General features: G+C 45.2%; 1 protein-coding gene across 4 annotated transcripts in view; it reads left to right on the top strand.

The window, feature by feature from the left end:
- Positions 1-9,019, top strand: part of stxbp5a (syntaxin binding protein 5a (tomosyn)) — a 71,418-nt gene extending 62,399 nt beyond the window's left edge. The window contains exons 20-27 of one of the 4 annotated variants that reach the window (XM_037450247.2): positions 32-85; positions 1,696-1,746; positions 2,738-3,019; positions 3,163-3,532; positions 4,758-4,923; positions 5,203-5,314; positions 5,412-5,632; positions 6,040-9,019. In XM_037450247.2, the coding sequence (XP_037306144.2) occupies positions 32-85; positions 1,696-1,746; positions 2,738-3,019; positions 3,163-3,532; positions 4,758-4,923; positions 5,203-5,314; positions 5,412-5,632; positions 6,040-6,081 (1,298 nt within the window). In that variant the 3' untranslated portion in view covers positions 6,082-9,019. The remainder of the gene's footprint in view (positions 1-31; positions 86-1,695; positions 1,747-2,737; positions 3,020-3,162; positions 3,533-4,757; positions 4,924-5,202; positions 5,315-5,411; positions 5,633-6,039) is intronic. The other 3 variants (XM_037450249.2, XM_037450248.2, XM_037450252.2) reach the window with 3 other exon arrangements.
- Positions 9,020-12,012: the final 2,993 nt, after the last annotated feature.

Below are 12,012 nucleotides of genomic sequence, written 5' to 3'. Positions count from 1 at the left end.
ACTTTACTTCCCCTCCTTGAACCCCCAAAAGTGTTGATGACAAACAGCAATCTACAGCAATTCTACAATGGAGGTGGTAGAGGAGGTAAGATTGGCCAAAGATTTTCGTTAGAGGTTCTTTAGGCGGGACAAAGGTCCAGATTTGTCCCCCCCTCCCCCCACACCACCTGTCTCTGTCCTCTGTGTCATGGTCTCCATAGTGTGAATAAATGGGGAACCAAAGGTTACCTTCTGTTCCACTGTAGGCCGGTTCTCACTGTGTATATACACAACAGGACATTCGACATGACGGTCATCTTTCACTTCTGTACTCGAGTACATGGTTGCAAGCTGCACACCGACAACTGAAGGCTCATAGAACAGGGTTCTACTTGGAAGCACGTAGGACACACACACACACACACACACACCCCCAACAGAGCGCCATCGCCTTCGACACACATTGCATGCTACACGTACGCAGCACGAGTGTCAGAGGGTAAGTGCGCCTTCTCCGTGATATCTGTGTGATATCCGTCCTGACCTCCCACAGCAGGTCCCACGTCCACGGTACGTGTGGCTGCGTCCACGGTGCAGTGCGACGGCACCACGGAGCAGAGAGCGACTCATCCCTCCAACTGTGTCTTTGTTTATCTTCAGTGTGTGCCGATGAAGTAGACAATAACACATCTGCTGCTCAAATGTAATGCGTTTTGTCCGTGAAAGGCCCGGGGTGTGTGATCCTTCCCTCTTTCTTGAGTGAACCCTGTTGCTAAAAGTTTTTCAGGACATTATTTATAAATATTCTATTTATTTGAATATTTGGTCTGCTTATATTTATAACGTGCCATGTTTTCACTGTAGATTTGTGTACCAAACACCCAGTGTCATTTGTTGAAATTATGCCTCAGCAAAAACAAACGTGATCAAAGTCAACACAACCAAATTTGAGCAAAAGGATATCAGACGACTTCACAGGGATTTTATTTTATTTCTTCATTTGTCAAAGTGGGTTTCAGTCAGTTTTTCTAACTCAACAAGAACTTGCCAGCCAGCCATTCCTACTAACCACCCTTAGTGAACATAACATCTAGATTAACGCAAGAATGTCCCCTTTTGCATCTTATAGTTTCTCCAACTTCTTCCCCTACTTGACAGACTGTTGCATTGTTGTTTCTGGCAGTTCTTTAGTTAGCAGTTGTTTAAAGATGGACTCCAGCTAATACCTAGCTACCTAGCTAGCTGTACGTAGGCTACTTCAGTAACCATCTTTTCCACTGTCTTCTTCCATCCGCTGTTCAGTCTTTTCTGTTTTCTGTTGCCTTCCTGTTCTTGGTGCATGCTCCTGTGGCATGAAGGTCCTTGAATGGCTGTGCAGTTTAGTATGTATCTCACTGTCTCTCAGTCCTCTCTTGCAGGACCTTGTGCAACCAGAGGTCCCGCGCCCTCTTTGTTTGTTTTCTTACGGCATGTCCCCTGTCCTACACAGGGGTTGTCTCTTGAGTCCCTTCGCAGTATCCTCTTCTGTGGGAAGCTTTTAGGCTCCTCCAGTCAGTGGAACAGTCACCCAAGCACTTTGTCTCACAGCCTTTAATCGTCTTTGTGTGTTTTAGCTTGGTGCACAATCCTAGCCCAATGCTAGTTATCTAGCTTTGCATGGCATCGTGTGTTAGCGTAGACGTGTCTTTGTAAAGAGGGATGTTCTCTTTTTTCCAGCAAAGATGTCACGGAAATTAAGCTTGCCTACTGAGCTAAAGCCAGACTTGGGTAAGCCTCGACTTGTCTCCAAACAACCTTCTTTTGAAATGCGGTATATCTTTCTCACTTCAGCTGGACTCACACGTTGTATTAGTCCAGTTCAACCTGGTTATTAGCCTCAAATTTGGCAAGCTGGAGGATTTTATTTAAGTTTGCATGACAACAAAAGGTAGCACTGATCTGACCGGAATGGAAATCTATTCAATTAAATGTATGTGTTTGAATTAAATTCATTGTGAAGCTCCCACTTTTTGAACTTGGTGGGGGTTCTGTTTGAGGTCAGTGGTGCTAAGCTAAACTACGCACAACCCATCTCACCGTGATGCTTCCTTTTACTTTCGCAGCTTTCCGATTTCTCTTCTCTGTTCTTTGTGTCTTTCTTTTCTCCGTCTGATTGGTTGTTTTACAATTTGCCCAAACAGCAATACTGTCGCTTTAAAAGAAAGAGGCGTCGTCCTAACGTTCTTCTAAAGCACCAGTAACATCGGATGGGTCAAATGCGGAGCGTTTACCTGTATGTTTCCAATGTTATGAAATATAACCAAAGTGCCTATTAGAGACTTCTTCATACCAATGAAACCACTGATCGGGGATGTCAAATGTGGGGTGACCTGTGAAAATGCGCAATGGCATAACTGCACTGGATTTGTGTCTGTTGTGTCATATATTTTGTAAAGTGTGTATTACATAAACCATCAATATGGTTTCAGGTGAGGTCTCCACCGTGAAGAGAGATAAAATTACTATTATTAGGCATTTATATTTTTACCCACCGTTCAGATTGTAAGCCCATATTCCTGGATTCCTATCCCAGTATTTGTGTATTTATAACTTCATAATCTGTTCAGCCAGAGTTCAGTATCAAACAAAATGTTAATATTTCTTGATTTTCTTTACATTTTTAAATGCCCCATACATTTTTTAATTTGTTTTTTAATATTTTGTACCATTTTTTTCCACTGCTCTGCGGGTGCTTTACCTCTCTGTTTTCTTCTTACTGTCCTCCTGTCTGTATGCCCGCCGCGGGGTGCCAACCCATTAGACCACCGGGACAATTCCTTCAGCCGCTCACGCTCCTCCAGCGTCACCAGTATCGACAAGGAAGCGCGGGAGGCCATCAGCTCCTTCCACTTTAGTGAGGCCTTTGCCCGGAAGGGGGACAGCGCTTTGACGCCCTGCCTGTATGTGGGCACCACGCTGGGCACGGTGCTCGCTCTGGCCATCACATTGCCCCCTGCTGGGGAGCAACGGCAGCTGCAGCCAGTTATCATTTCACCAACAGGTGGGTACTGTGACGTCAGAAGGGAAGCGCTGTCGTCCCTGCTTCAGTAGAGGAAAATGTATTTTTGCACATTATTCATCATGAAATCGGGTGCACAGTGCCTCTAAAGTTCCTGTGACGAGCCTTTTCTTTGCGTTCATCAGGCATGCTGGTGCGGCTGAAGGGCAGCGTCATGCGGATGGCCTTCCTGGATTCCACAGGCTCCATGGTGCCCCCCGCCTACGAGCCTTGGTTTGAGCCCAACGTCACCGCAGACGGTGAGGAAAGGGAGAAGGTCCGTAAGCGCCGGCCCGTCTCGGTGTCCCCTTCCACCTCCCAGGACCTGAACGAGAGCCAGTACGCCGTGGTGTGTTCGGAGAAACAGGCCAAGGTCATCTCGCTCCCCTCCCAGACCGCCATCTCCAAAGCGAGTATCACAGAGACCTCCTTCATCCTGCGGGCAGATGTGGTGCAGATGAGCCATGGCGCCAGTCTGGCGTGTTTCTGCGCCAATGGCCACATCATGACCCTCAGGTAAGAGACACACCAGTCACAAAATAGCTGGCTATGATTCAAATGTGTCAATCAAAGTCCGTTTGAATGGATGATGTTCATATGATTCGATTGAAGTTGTTTTGACTTGTTCTGTCGTGCTCTGAATGTTTCATTCACAATAGACACAAAGATGCTGGTGGGTCTGTATTTTCGCCAGGTGTTGTCAGTATTGCCATGGTGACCGCACCTAATGTGTCTTTTGAGAATGAAGTGTGAATATGAAGTGGTAGTTAGATACGGAGCCATATGTTGGAGTACTTTCCTTAGACACAGATGGACTATGGAAGAGCGGATAGGGCTGCACATTAGGCTTCAAGGTTCAAGAAGTTAACTTGGAGTCTGTTTGATCTAAGTTGAAACTTGCATTGCAGTCCATTTCAACAAGTGTGAATCCCAGCTGGTCACAGCCGTGGATGCTGGTGTGATGTACAGAAGGGCAGATGTCAATGGCAATTTATCTCTGTTCTAGCTTTCCTATTTAGCATTTTTTTAATACCCTTATTTCTGCAAATAACTGTACCTACTTTTAAATGGCTGAAATCAATGCTGACACCACTGAAATATGGTCAGACACCATCTTTTGTCCTCGTAAACACCCACAACCAGCAACCAGCAGTAACCTAATCCTTCAACACCAACATAACCACTTACAATTTACCGTCATGACAAGGCTAGTCCTTTTCAGGCATGCACACATGCATATACAGATGTTTACCAGGTACATTTCCATGCAGTATGTGTAAGTGTGTGTGGTGTAGGGGGGGGGGGGCGGTGTCTAAGTCTGACGCGCATCCTCATTAATCCTCATGGCCCTAAAGGAGGGAGACAGAGACAGAACAGGCATCCATATGGCGTCTGATAGAGCGAGGATGCCCAGCTGTCTGTCTGTCTGTCTGTGTGTGTGTGTGTGTGTGTGTGTGTGTGTGTGTGTGTGTGTGTGTGTGTGTGTGTGTGTGTGTGTGTGTGTGTGTCAGTGTGTGTGCCGGTTCGAAATGGTGCATAACCATTGAGACAAATGTTTCCGGAGATTGAAATGTGCTGTTGAAAAACTTGAAATATTCACAACCACCACAGTAATATTGTATTTAGACGCTGACCAAAGCTAAAATAGAGAGGTGCAGTTATTGGCAGCGTTATAGTATACAGCGTTATATTATCATACCGATATAAAACCCCATGAATCGTCTCTGTGTCTCCCATCTAGTGTGCCGGGACTGAGGCCGCTCATGGATGTGAACTACCTGCCTTTGACGGACATGCGGATAGCAAGGACGTTCTGCTTCACCAACCTCGGTCAGGCCATGTACCTCTGCTCCCCCACTGAGGTCCAGAGGCTCACCTACAGCCAGGACACCTGTGAAAACCTGCAGGTCAGCCAGCAGCCTGTATGCAGGACGCTCTATTGCACTGAGGTGTCTCTTCCCCCCCTGTGGTCAGCCTGCAGTTATTGTTTGGTGAAACACCGGATCGAGTCCTCTGGGCAGGTTTTAGAGTCATCTAAAAGCGGCAACTCACCAAACAACACGCTGTTACCCTCTGCTAAGGATAGAAGTAGGGTTTAATTAGACAGAGACAGCCAAACTGTATGCAACAGGATGATGTGTGTGTGTGTGTGTGTGTGTGTGTGTGTGTGTGTGTGTGTGTTACAGGAGATGCTGGGAGAACTTTTTACACCCGTGGAGACACCAGAGGCCCCCAACAGAGGGTTCTTCAAAGGCCTCTTTGGGGGAGGATCACAGTCACTGGACAGAGAGGATCTCTGTAAGCAAAGACCTACACGTGCCGACCTTTCCAGTGATAACTGGACCTCTCCTTCACACGTCTACCGCCGCTCATTTCCATTCGTTTCTTAACCCAGTTGGTGAGACGTCCTCCGGGAAGGCGTCCCGCAGTCTGGCCCAGCACATCCCAGGCCCGGGCGGCCTAGAGGGCATGAAAGGGGCAGCGTCTGGTATCGTCGGAGATCTGGCACGCGCCCGAATAGCGCTGGACGAAAGAGGCCAGAAACTGGGCGAGCTGGATGAGAGGACAGCTGCCATGATGGCCAGCGCCGACTCCTTCTCCAAACACGCCCATGAGGTACACAGAGAATGTTCCCCAGGTGTCGAGAAGGCCGTAGCTCTTTCAGCTGCCACGGGAATAGGTTTTTGTAGGACTTCAAGGAATGAAAGCTGAAATAACAGGGTGGGAGATCAGTCATAAAAGTATTTGTTTTTGCTGTTTTAGTTTCATTTTTCAGAGACTGTTGCAGAGTTATGGACTTATTGAGAAAATAAGAGCAAAGATGTTTATGAAAGCAAACGGTTGTAAGAAATATCAGAGAGAGCGACCTTCTTTTCCATGAATCTTTGTCACTATTCATCCACCAGAGGGCAGCATACATCCGCTGGATGTTGGCGGTCCCGGGCTGGTGGCTTGTGTAAAGTAGGGAAGGCGTTTGTCACAGTTGAACTGTGTGCTCACGCCAACATCTCCTCTCTTCCCAGATGATGCTGAAGTGTAAAGACAAAAAGTGGTACCAGTTCTGATCAGTGACGGCGGAGGAGCGGAGCTCCGTGGACACAACTGTCACCTTCCATCGGCTCGTTTGGAATCACTTCACCCCGACCCCCCACCCCCCCCGACCCCCCCCCGACCCCTCCCTCCACATCCGTCTGTCCATTGATTCAGATCCCTCCGAGCCTTCTTCACTGGGACACTTGGGATGTTCTTCCCTAGCACAATGTTGAACACTGTTCTTACCTCAGTCCAAGGGTGGAACTGAGGGGGGTGGAGGACAGTGGCAGAAGGACAACCTCAGAGGGAGCAAACAAATGGTGTCTTCTTTTATTATGTTTTTGTTTCTTTGTTTATCTGTGTGTTCAGCTGCTCCTCCGAGGCAGTCGATTGGCCCACGCACCTTGAGATTCGCCATTCTCACATGCCAAAATGTCCTTTATTGTTGTCTCCACTCCAAAGCCCATCGGGGCCAGTATTCAAATCGGAGAACATAGCTGAAAAAAAAAAAAAAAAAGACACTTAATGGAGAAAACAGACTACTAAAAATTCTAAAAAATGTAAAAAAGAAGGAAAAAGAATCTAAATACATCATTATATATACATAAACCGTGTAAGTGTGCAACGCCGTATCCACTTCAGAGTGTACAAAAGGAAGGAATAACGCATCGAGGAGTACGGGAGCAGGGTGCGAAGGCCTGAAGAGAAGACAGTGGCGTGGGAGAGCCACAGGAAGTGCTGTGACAGTGACGCCTCCTCTATGCAGAGAGTCGGGGGGATAAAAGCAACCTTTTTTGATGTAACATTGGATATCTCGTCATCTCGCTCAACCTCTAGACTCTCCTCTGTATCTTACAGACGTTCATGTCGTTACCGACAGTGTGTGTGTGTGTGTGTGTGTGTGTGTGTGTGTGTGTGTGTGTGTGTGTGCGTGTGTGTGCGTGCGTTCATTTCTATTATCTCGCCATTCCTCTATTTGTTATTCGTTGGATTTTTTGCTCTGTCTGTATTATTGGAAAATCTCTTATTTTTATATTGTGGTGAAAGTGGATGACGTTTGATTTGTGGAAAAAAAATATGTTTTGTGGCTTATATCTAACAACTCAACTAATTTCTCCTTATGAAAAGGGCTGGAATCTAAAAAAGGAGGGCAAGGATATAAAAGGCATATATCATTTAACACATCGCTGACACGGCGACATCAGCTTTCTGGACTCTGGAATCTTACAGCGAATGCGTACGAAACGCATTCACTGTTCACCTGAGAATTTCACCTGTTGGCCTGATGTGAACCGCCTCCATCTCCCTCCAAAGTCGTACGCTTCCACGGGTTTGGCTCAGTCTGTGAGTGTGTCTGTAAAAAATGCTGACGAGATCAGAGTTAAATACACTGATCGCGTAACCAGCTTTGGTGGAGTTTGCAAATTCTTGGATGAATATTGGCAATTTCATGTACACTGGTATCCCCTATGTATGTGTATGCATACATGCAGGATAACAGAAATACTGACGTGTCATCCTTTGAAGGCATCACTTTAAAACATGTTTCAGGTTTTGCTGACACTTGTGAAAGTTGTTAATTCTTTGTTGATATTTATTTATTGAGGTGAAAGAGACGGTTGCGTTTGGTGTCAGAAACGTTCACCATAATTATCTCGTTTCTATTTCCGTGTTTGCAGTAAAGCGCAAATGTGCTGTATCTCTCTGTCTACCAGGCTTTTAACCTTTATTTGTATATAAGTAAATAGTTTGACAATCTAAGACCAACGGGAAAGTAAATGTTGAGGTTGCCGAAGCAACAGAAGAGGAGAGAGGCCATATTTTTCTGACGCCAAAGAGTTGCTTTGTTTTTCTCATTGCATTGTCATCCGGCTTGTCATTCCACCCGCCAGTGATACAGCGGAGTGCAGACCCAGGATCAGGTCCGTTTAGGAATGTTGTCATTTCCCGGGCTTCAATAAATGGAGCTAGTTAGATGCAACTCGGACATCTGGGCTGATGTTTGATGTTTGAAGAGGCCCAACTGTTGCTCTCTGAGGCTGTTTTCCATAAAACAAACAAAAAAAAAACTGAACCATTCCACTGAGACACAGTATTGACAGTATTCACCTGCGTGTTTAGGAATGTGTGTGTGTGTGTGTGTGTGTGTGAGTGTGTGTGCGTGCGCATTCAGTGTTACAAATCAAGATTTATGTTCAACCGTCAACGTCGATGTCCTGGTCTCACCAAGGACAGTCTGTGTCCAGTTGGGTGTCCGTCACACAGCGACTAAAGCCACCGTTGAAGATGAAAAAGATAACAACAGGATACTGAGCATAAGAGGATGACCTCTGAGATCTCCTTTCGTTTATCTTCCGCATGTTTGGTCTCTGCACACATGCTTGGACTCTCATTCACTTCGGTCTTTGCCTTTTCTCGCTTCCTCCAGTGAGTCGTCTACCGACTCTTGGCAAATATGGCCTTCTTTGTGTTTAGTAAGCATTGTAGTGTGGATGTTGGTAGGTAGCTCTGTCTTTTACCCCCTAGGGTGAGAAGGGGGGGGGGGGGGGGAGAGAAACAGCTTCAGGAAAAAATAACTAGTTTTAGCTAGAGGTCATCCCCGAACACCTGTTCAACGTCTTTCCCTCCCTCCCAACTGTTATTTGTGTGTTACAGTTTGTTTCTCTTTCTGTCAATGTTACATCTTTGAGTGAGTGGTTTCTTTTCCATTACAGTATGCAGTATTCTAACCCAATACAATCCAAACACGCAGCACGAGGGAGTCCTGTCTATCTGCCATATGCCATCTTCTGTCCCGGATTGAACAGTTATCAGTGGGTTGCAGTATTTTTCTCATTGTAGCCAATTTTCTTGTACAGTTTTATGCAACTTTCACATGGATGTTAATGACTTTATCTGCTGCCACAAAAATTTAGAATTTCTGTAGATAGATGATTACTGTGCAATGGAAAATAAAAGTGAAAAAATGTATTTTTTTTTGTCTTAAAGCATCTTTTAAAGTATTTCTAGGAGTTAAAAACTATTGAAAATGACATATTTCCGCAGTACGAACCATAGAGAGCACTAGCAAGGTGTTCATGGATACGTGTCATGTGTATATAAGTACACCAGATGGCAGCAGACAGACGCAGTTGTCGCTCAATAAAGTTCTAAAGACGATGAGTATGCAACAAGAAATGCAGCGTAACCGACCTACGAGTTATCATCAGGTCATCTGATCGGGTGAGATTTGAATGGAAGACATTTATGGATAAACCAAAGATGTTAAAAAAAAAACCAAGCAGATCATGAGGTATGATATATTGCCATTTTTAATAACCACTGTGATACCTTGCTTCGCTCTTATACTGTATCACTCCCACAGTCCTGTATTGATCACACCGAGTGACTTCTGAATGCGCTCTCTGGTTACTTTGGGGCCACGACAGTGGTGGAGAAGTGGTGGAGCCCTTGAAGGTCACCTCCTCAACACAAGTTATTTCACTACTCGCTGATTTTCCGAGATTTCCGATGTTTTTTGTGCTTGAGTTGCACGCCAAGGCAAAGTACCTCTAAGTGGCCCCAAACGTGATTTTTGGTAAATGTTGTGCCTTCCACAAGAAACATAGTAATTATCTTACCCTGGGAGGCTTTCAATTTCATCCCACTTCCACTTTACTGTTTGGATAAACCTCTTCTTTCAGAGATGGAATTGTCGTTGTTTGCACATTTTGGGTCAGTAAGTTCACCTAGTAGTGTATTGGCCCTGACTTACGGTGTGGATCAATGACTGCAGCAGCCTGAAGGGCCTCCGGCCAAAAACCCACGATTTACTGTCGGAGGAAAGATTTACGCACTGTGACCGAACATTGTCCCTGAAGGCTTCCAGACACCATGACCGTTGGTCGGTGTCTCGTAGTGTGAGGGTTAAGAAGCTCCAGACAAAGTAATATGAGAAAGAAAAAAAAAAAACTGGATTTATTTCACGTAAAACTCTTCATTGCTGGCTGGAGGGATGAAGCAATGATCGACTAGCTGTTTAATGCTTAATCTAACAAAAATAAATACTGCAGTTCCAAAAATATCAACCAGATTAACGAGGTGTAACTTTTATCCAAACGAGCAGCAGTACTATTTTAATTTGCTTAGTTTGCTTGGAAAAGACTTGTATGCAATATGTGGGGAAAAAAAAGATCTGAGAGCTGTACTTACAGGTAATGACTCCCCCCCCCCCCCCCCCCCCCCCTCCCTTGTACTTGCTCTTCCCACCATATCATGCACAGGGGGACCTTGTGGCCTGTTCCTCATCCCTTCTTTACATAGACAACACTATCAGACAAAGTGGTGTCATCATTTCATCACATGTATGCTTCTGTGCCTGGGGCGGGGGGGGGAGTTAAGGTGAGGTTGAGATGGAGATAGAGTACCACCGAGGGAGAAGCTGAACTGATGGAAAAAACACGGTTGACTTGTTCAATTTGACTGAAACCACGAAGGGAAGGTCAGCGGGTAGAAGTGTTTGTTGACGCATACTGTTTGCACTACTGGCCTTGTTGGCACACGCACGAACACACACACACACACACACACACACACACACACACACACACGGTCAGAGACTAAGAGCTCAGCGGACGACACGTCAGTGTGACTGGAAACACGAGTGACACGAGCCACGTGGGCACAGCAGGAGTCGGCAGGGCAGCCGAGGGGAGCGTTCCAAGGAGGAGGAGGAGATCCAGCTATTTAGCTTGATTGAAACTATCAGTCAGACACCGATTTATTGGTTTTCTTTTTTTCCCCTTCACCATATGATACTTAGATAGACACCCACAGTGCTTCTGTTTCCTGGGCAATAGAGCGATCCAGTTTGATGTGGCTTAGCAAGGACGGTGTGACAGTTTCCACATGATAGATATTTCATTTCAGGGGCAAACACTGTTCAAGTTGTCTTGTGTTGGAATTTTCTTTTTTTTTTTCACAATTAACATGCCAAGTCAAACCTGGATACTAAAAGCAAAAAGTATTACTACAACCTCCTCTCACACAGAAGAAAAAATACATCTAACCAAATTAGTAAGACCTGTAATTGTCAAATTGTGTCAATCAACCCAAATGTCTGCCATGTGAAAGATTCAGAATTCTGGATCTGATGTTTTCTTTCTCTTTAAATCATAAGCTGTCAGTTTTCAGGGTTATTAGACACATTCAAAGCCAGAATCGTGAGTTTCCGGTGAGGATGAATTAACTCTACTGGATATGACGTCTTCTCAGTGACAAGGTAACGTGTATTTAACATCTTGTCATCTAGCTTTGCTAAACTCTTTTCGTTGCAAATTGTAATGCATAAATATAGTGCTATGTCCTGGTGTTAACTCGGCATTGTGACACAATATGAACAGGCCCACTAGCTGGAGTAATGAGGCAGTATTTATCTTTGCAACGTATTTCCCCCCGGCTGTTCGTGCTGTCGCCCATCGTCCTGTCATCGCTCTCTCCTCTGAAGTCACATACTGCAGATTGGCTTCACCGGGATGTGAACACGAGCGTCGCACACAACAATATCTCATTTCCCTGAAATATTGCCGGCGAGGGAATACTCGACTTGGCTTTTGTCGAACGTTCGCATATTAAAAAAATAATAATAATCTCAGTTAAGCTTCAGAGAATTTTTCCGTGGAAGGCAAACCTGTCAACTTGCCTTGCTGCTTGTATCATAATTGCATCTAACTGCCAAACTCCCGTTTTACTCCGACGTGCATGCACTGCTAACACGTCACCTTATGATGACTGACGAAAAGAAGTCTCTCAGGCTCCTGAACTTTAAGTCAACTTCATCTCTTTTCTCATTTCAATAGTTGGGACTGGTAGTTTTCCAAATTAGTTTGAGGAAATTTGTTTTGGCTTGTACACTAGATGAGGTCACTCATGTGAATATGAAGAACTTGAGGTGTTAGTCAAGGCTCATTTAAGTATATATGTTT

Source organism: Pungitius pungitius, chromosome 20 (genome assembly GCF_949316345.1).
Source record: "Pungitius pungitius chromosome 20, fPunPun2.1, whole genome shotgun sequence".
Taxonomy (NCBI): Eukaryota; Metazoa; Chordata; class Actinopteri; order Perciformes; family Gasterosteidae; genus Pungitius; species Pungitius pungitius.
This window is presented reverse-complemented; position numbering and strand designations above follow the sequence as displayed.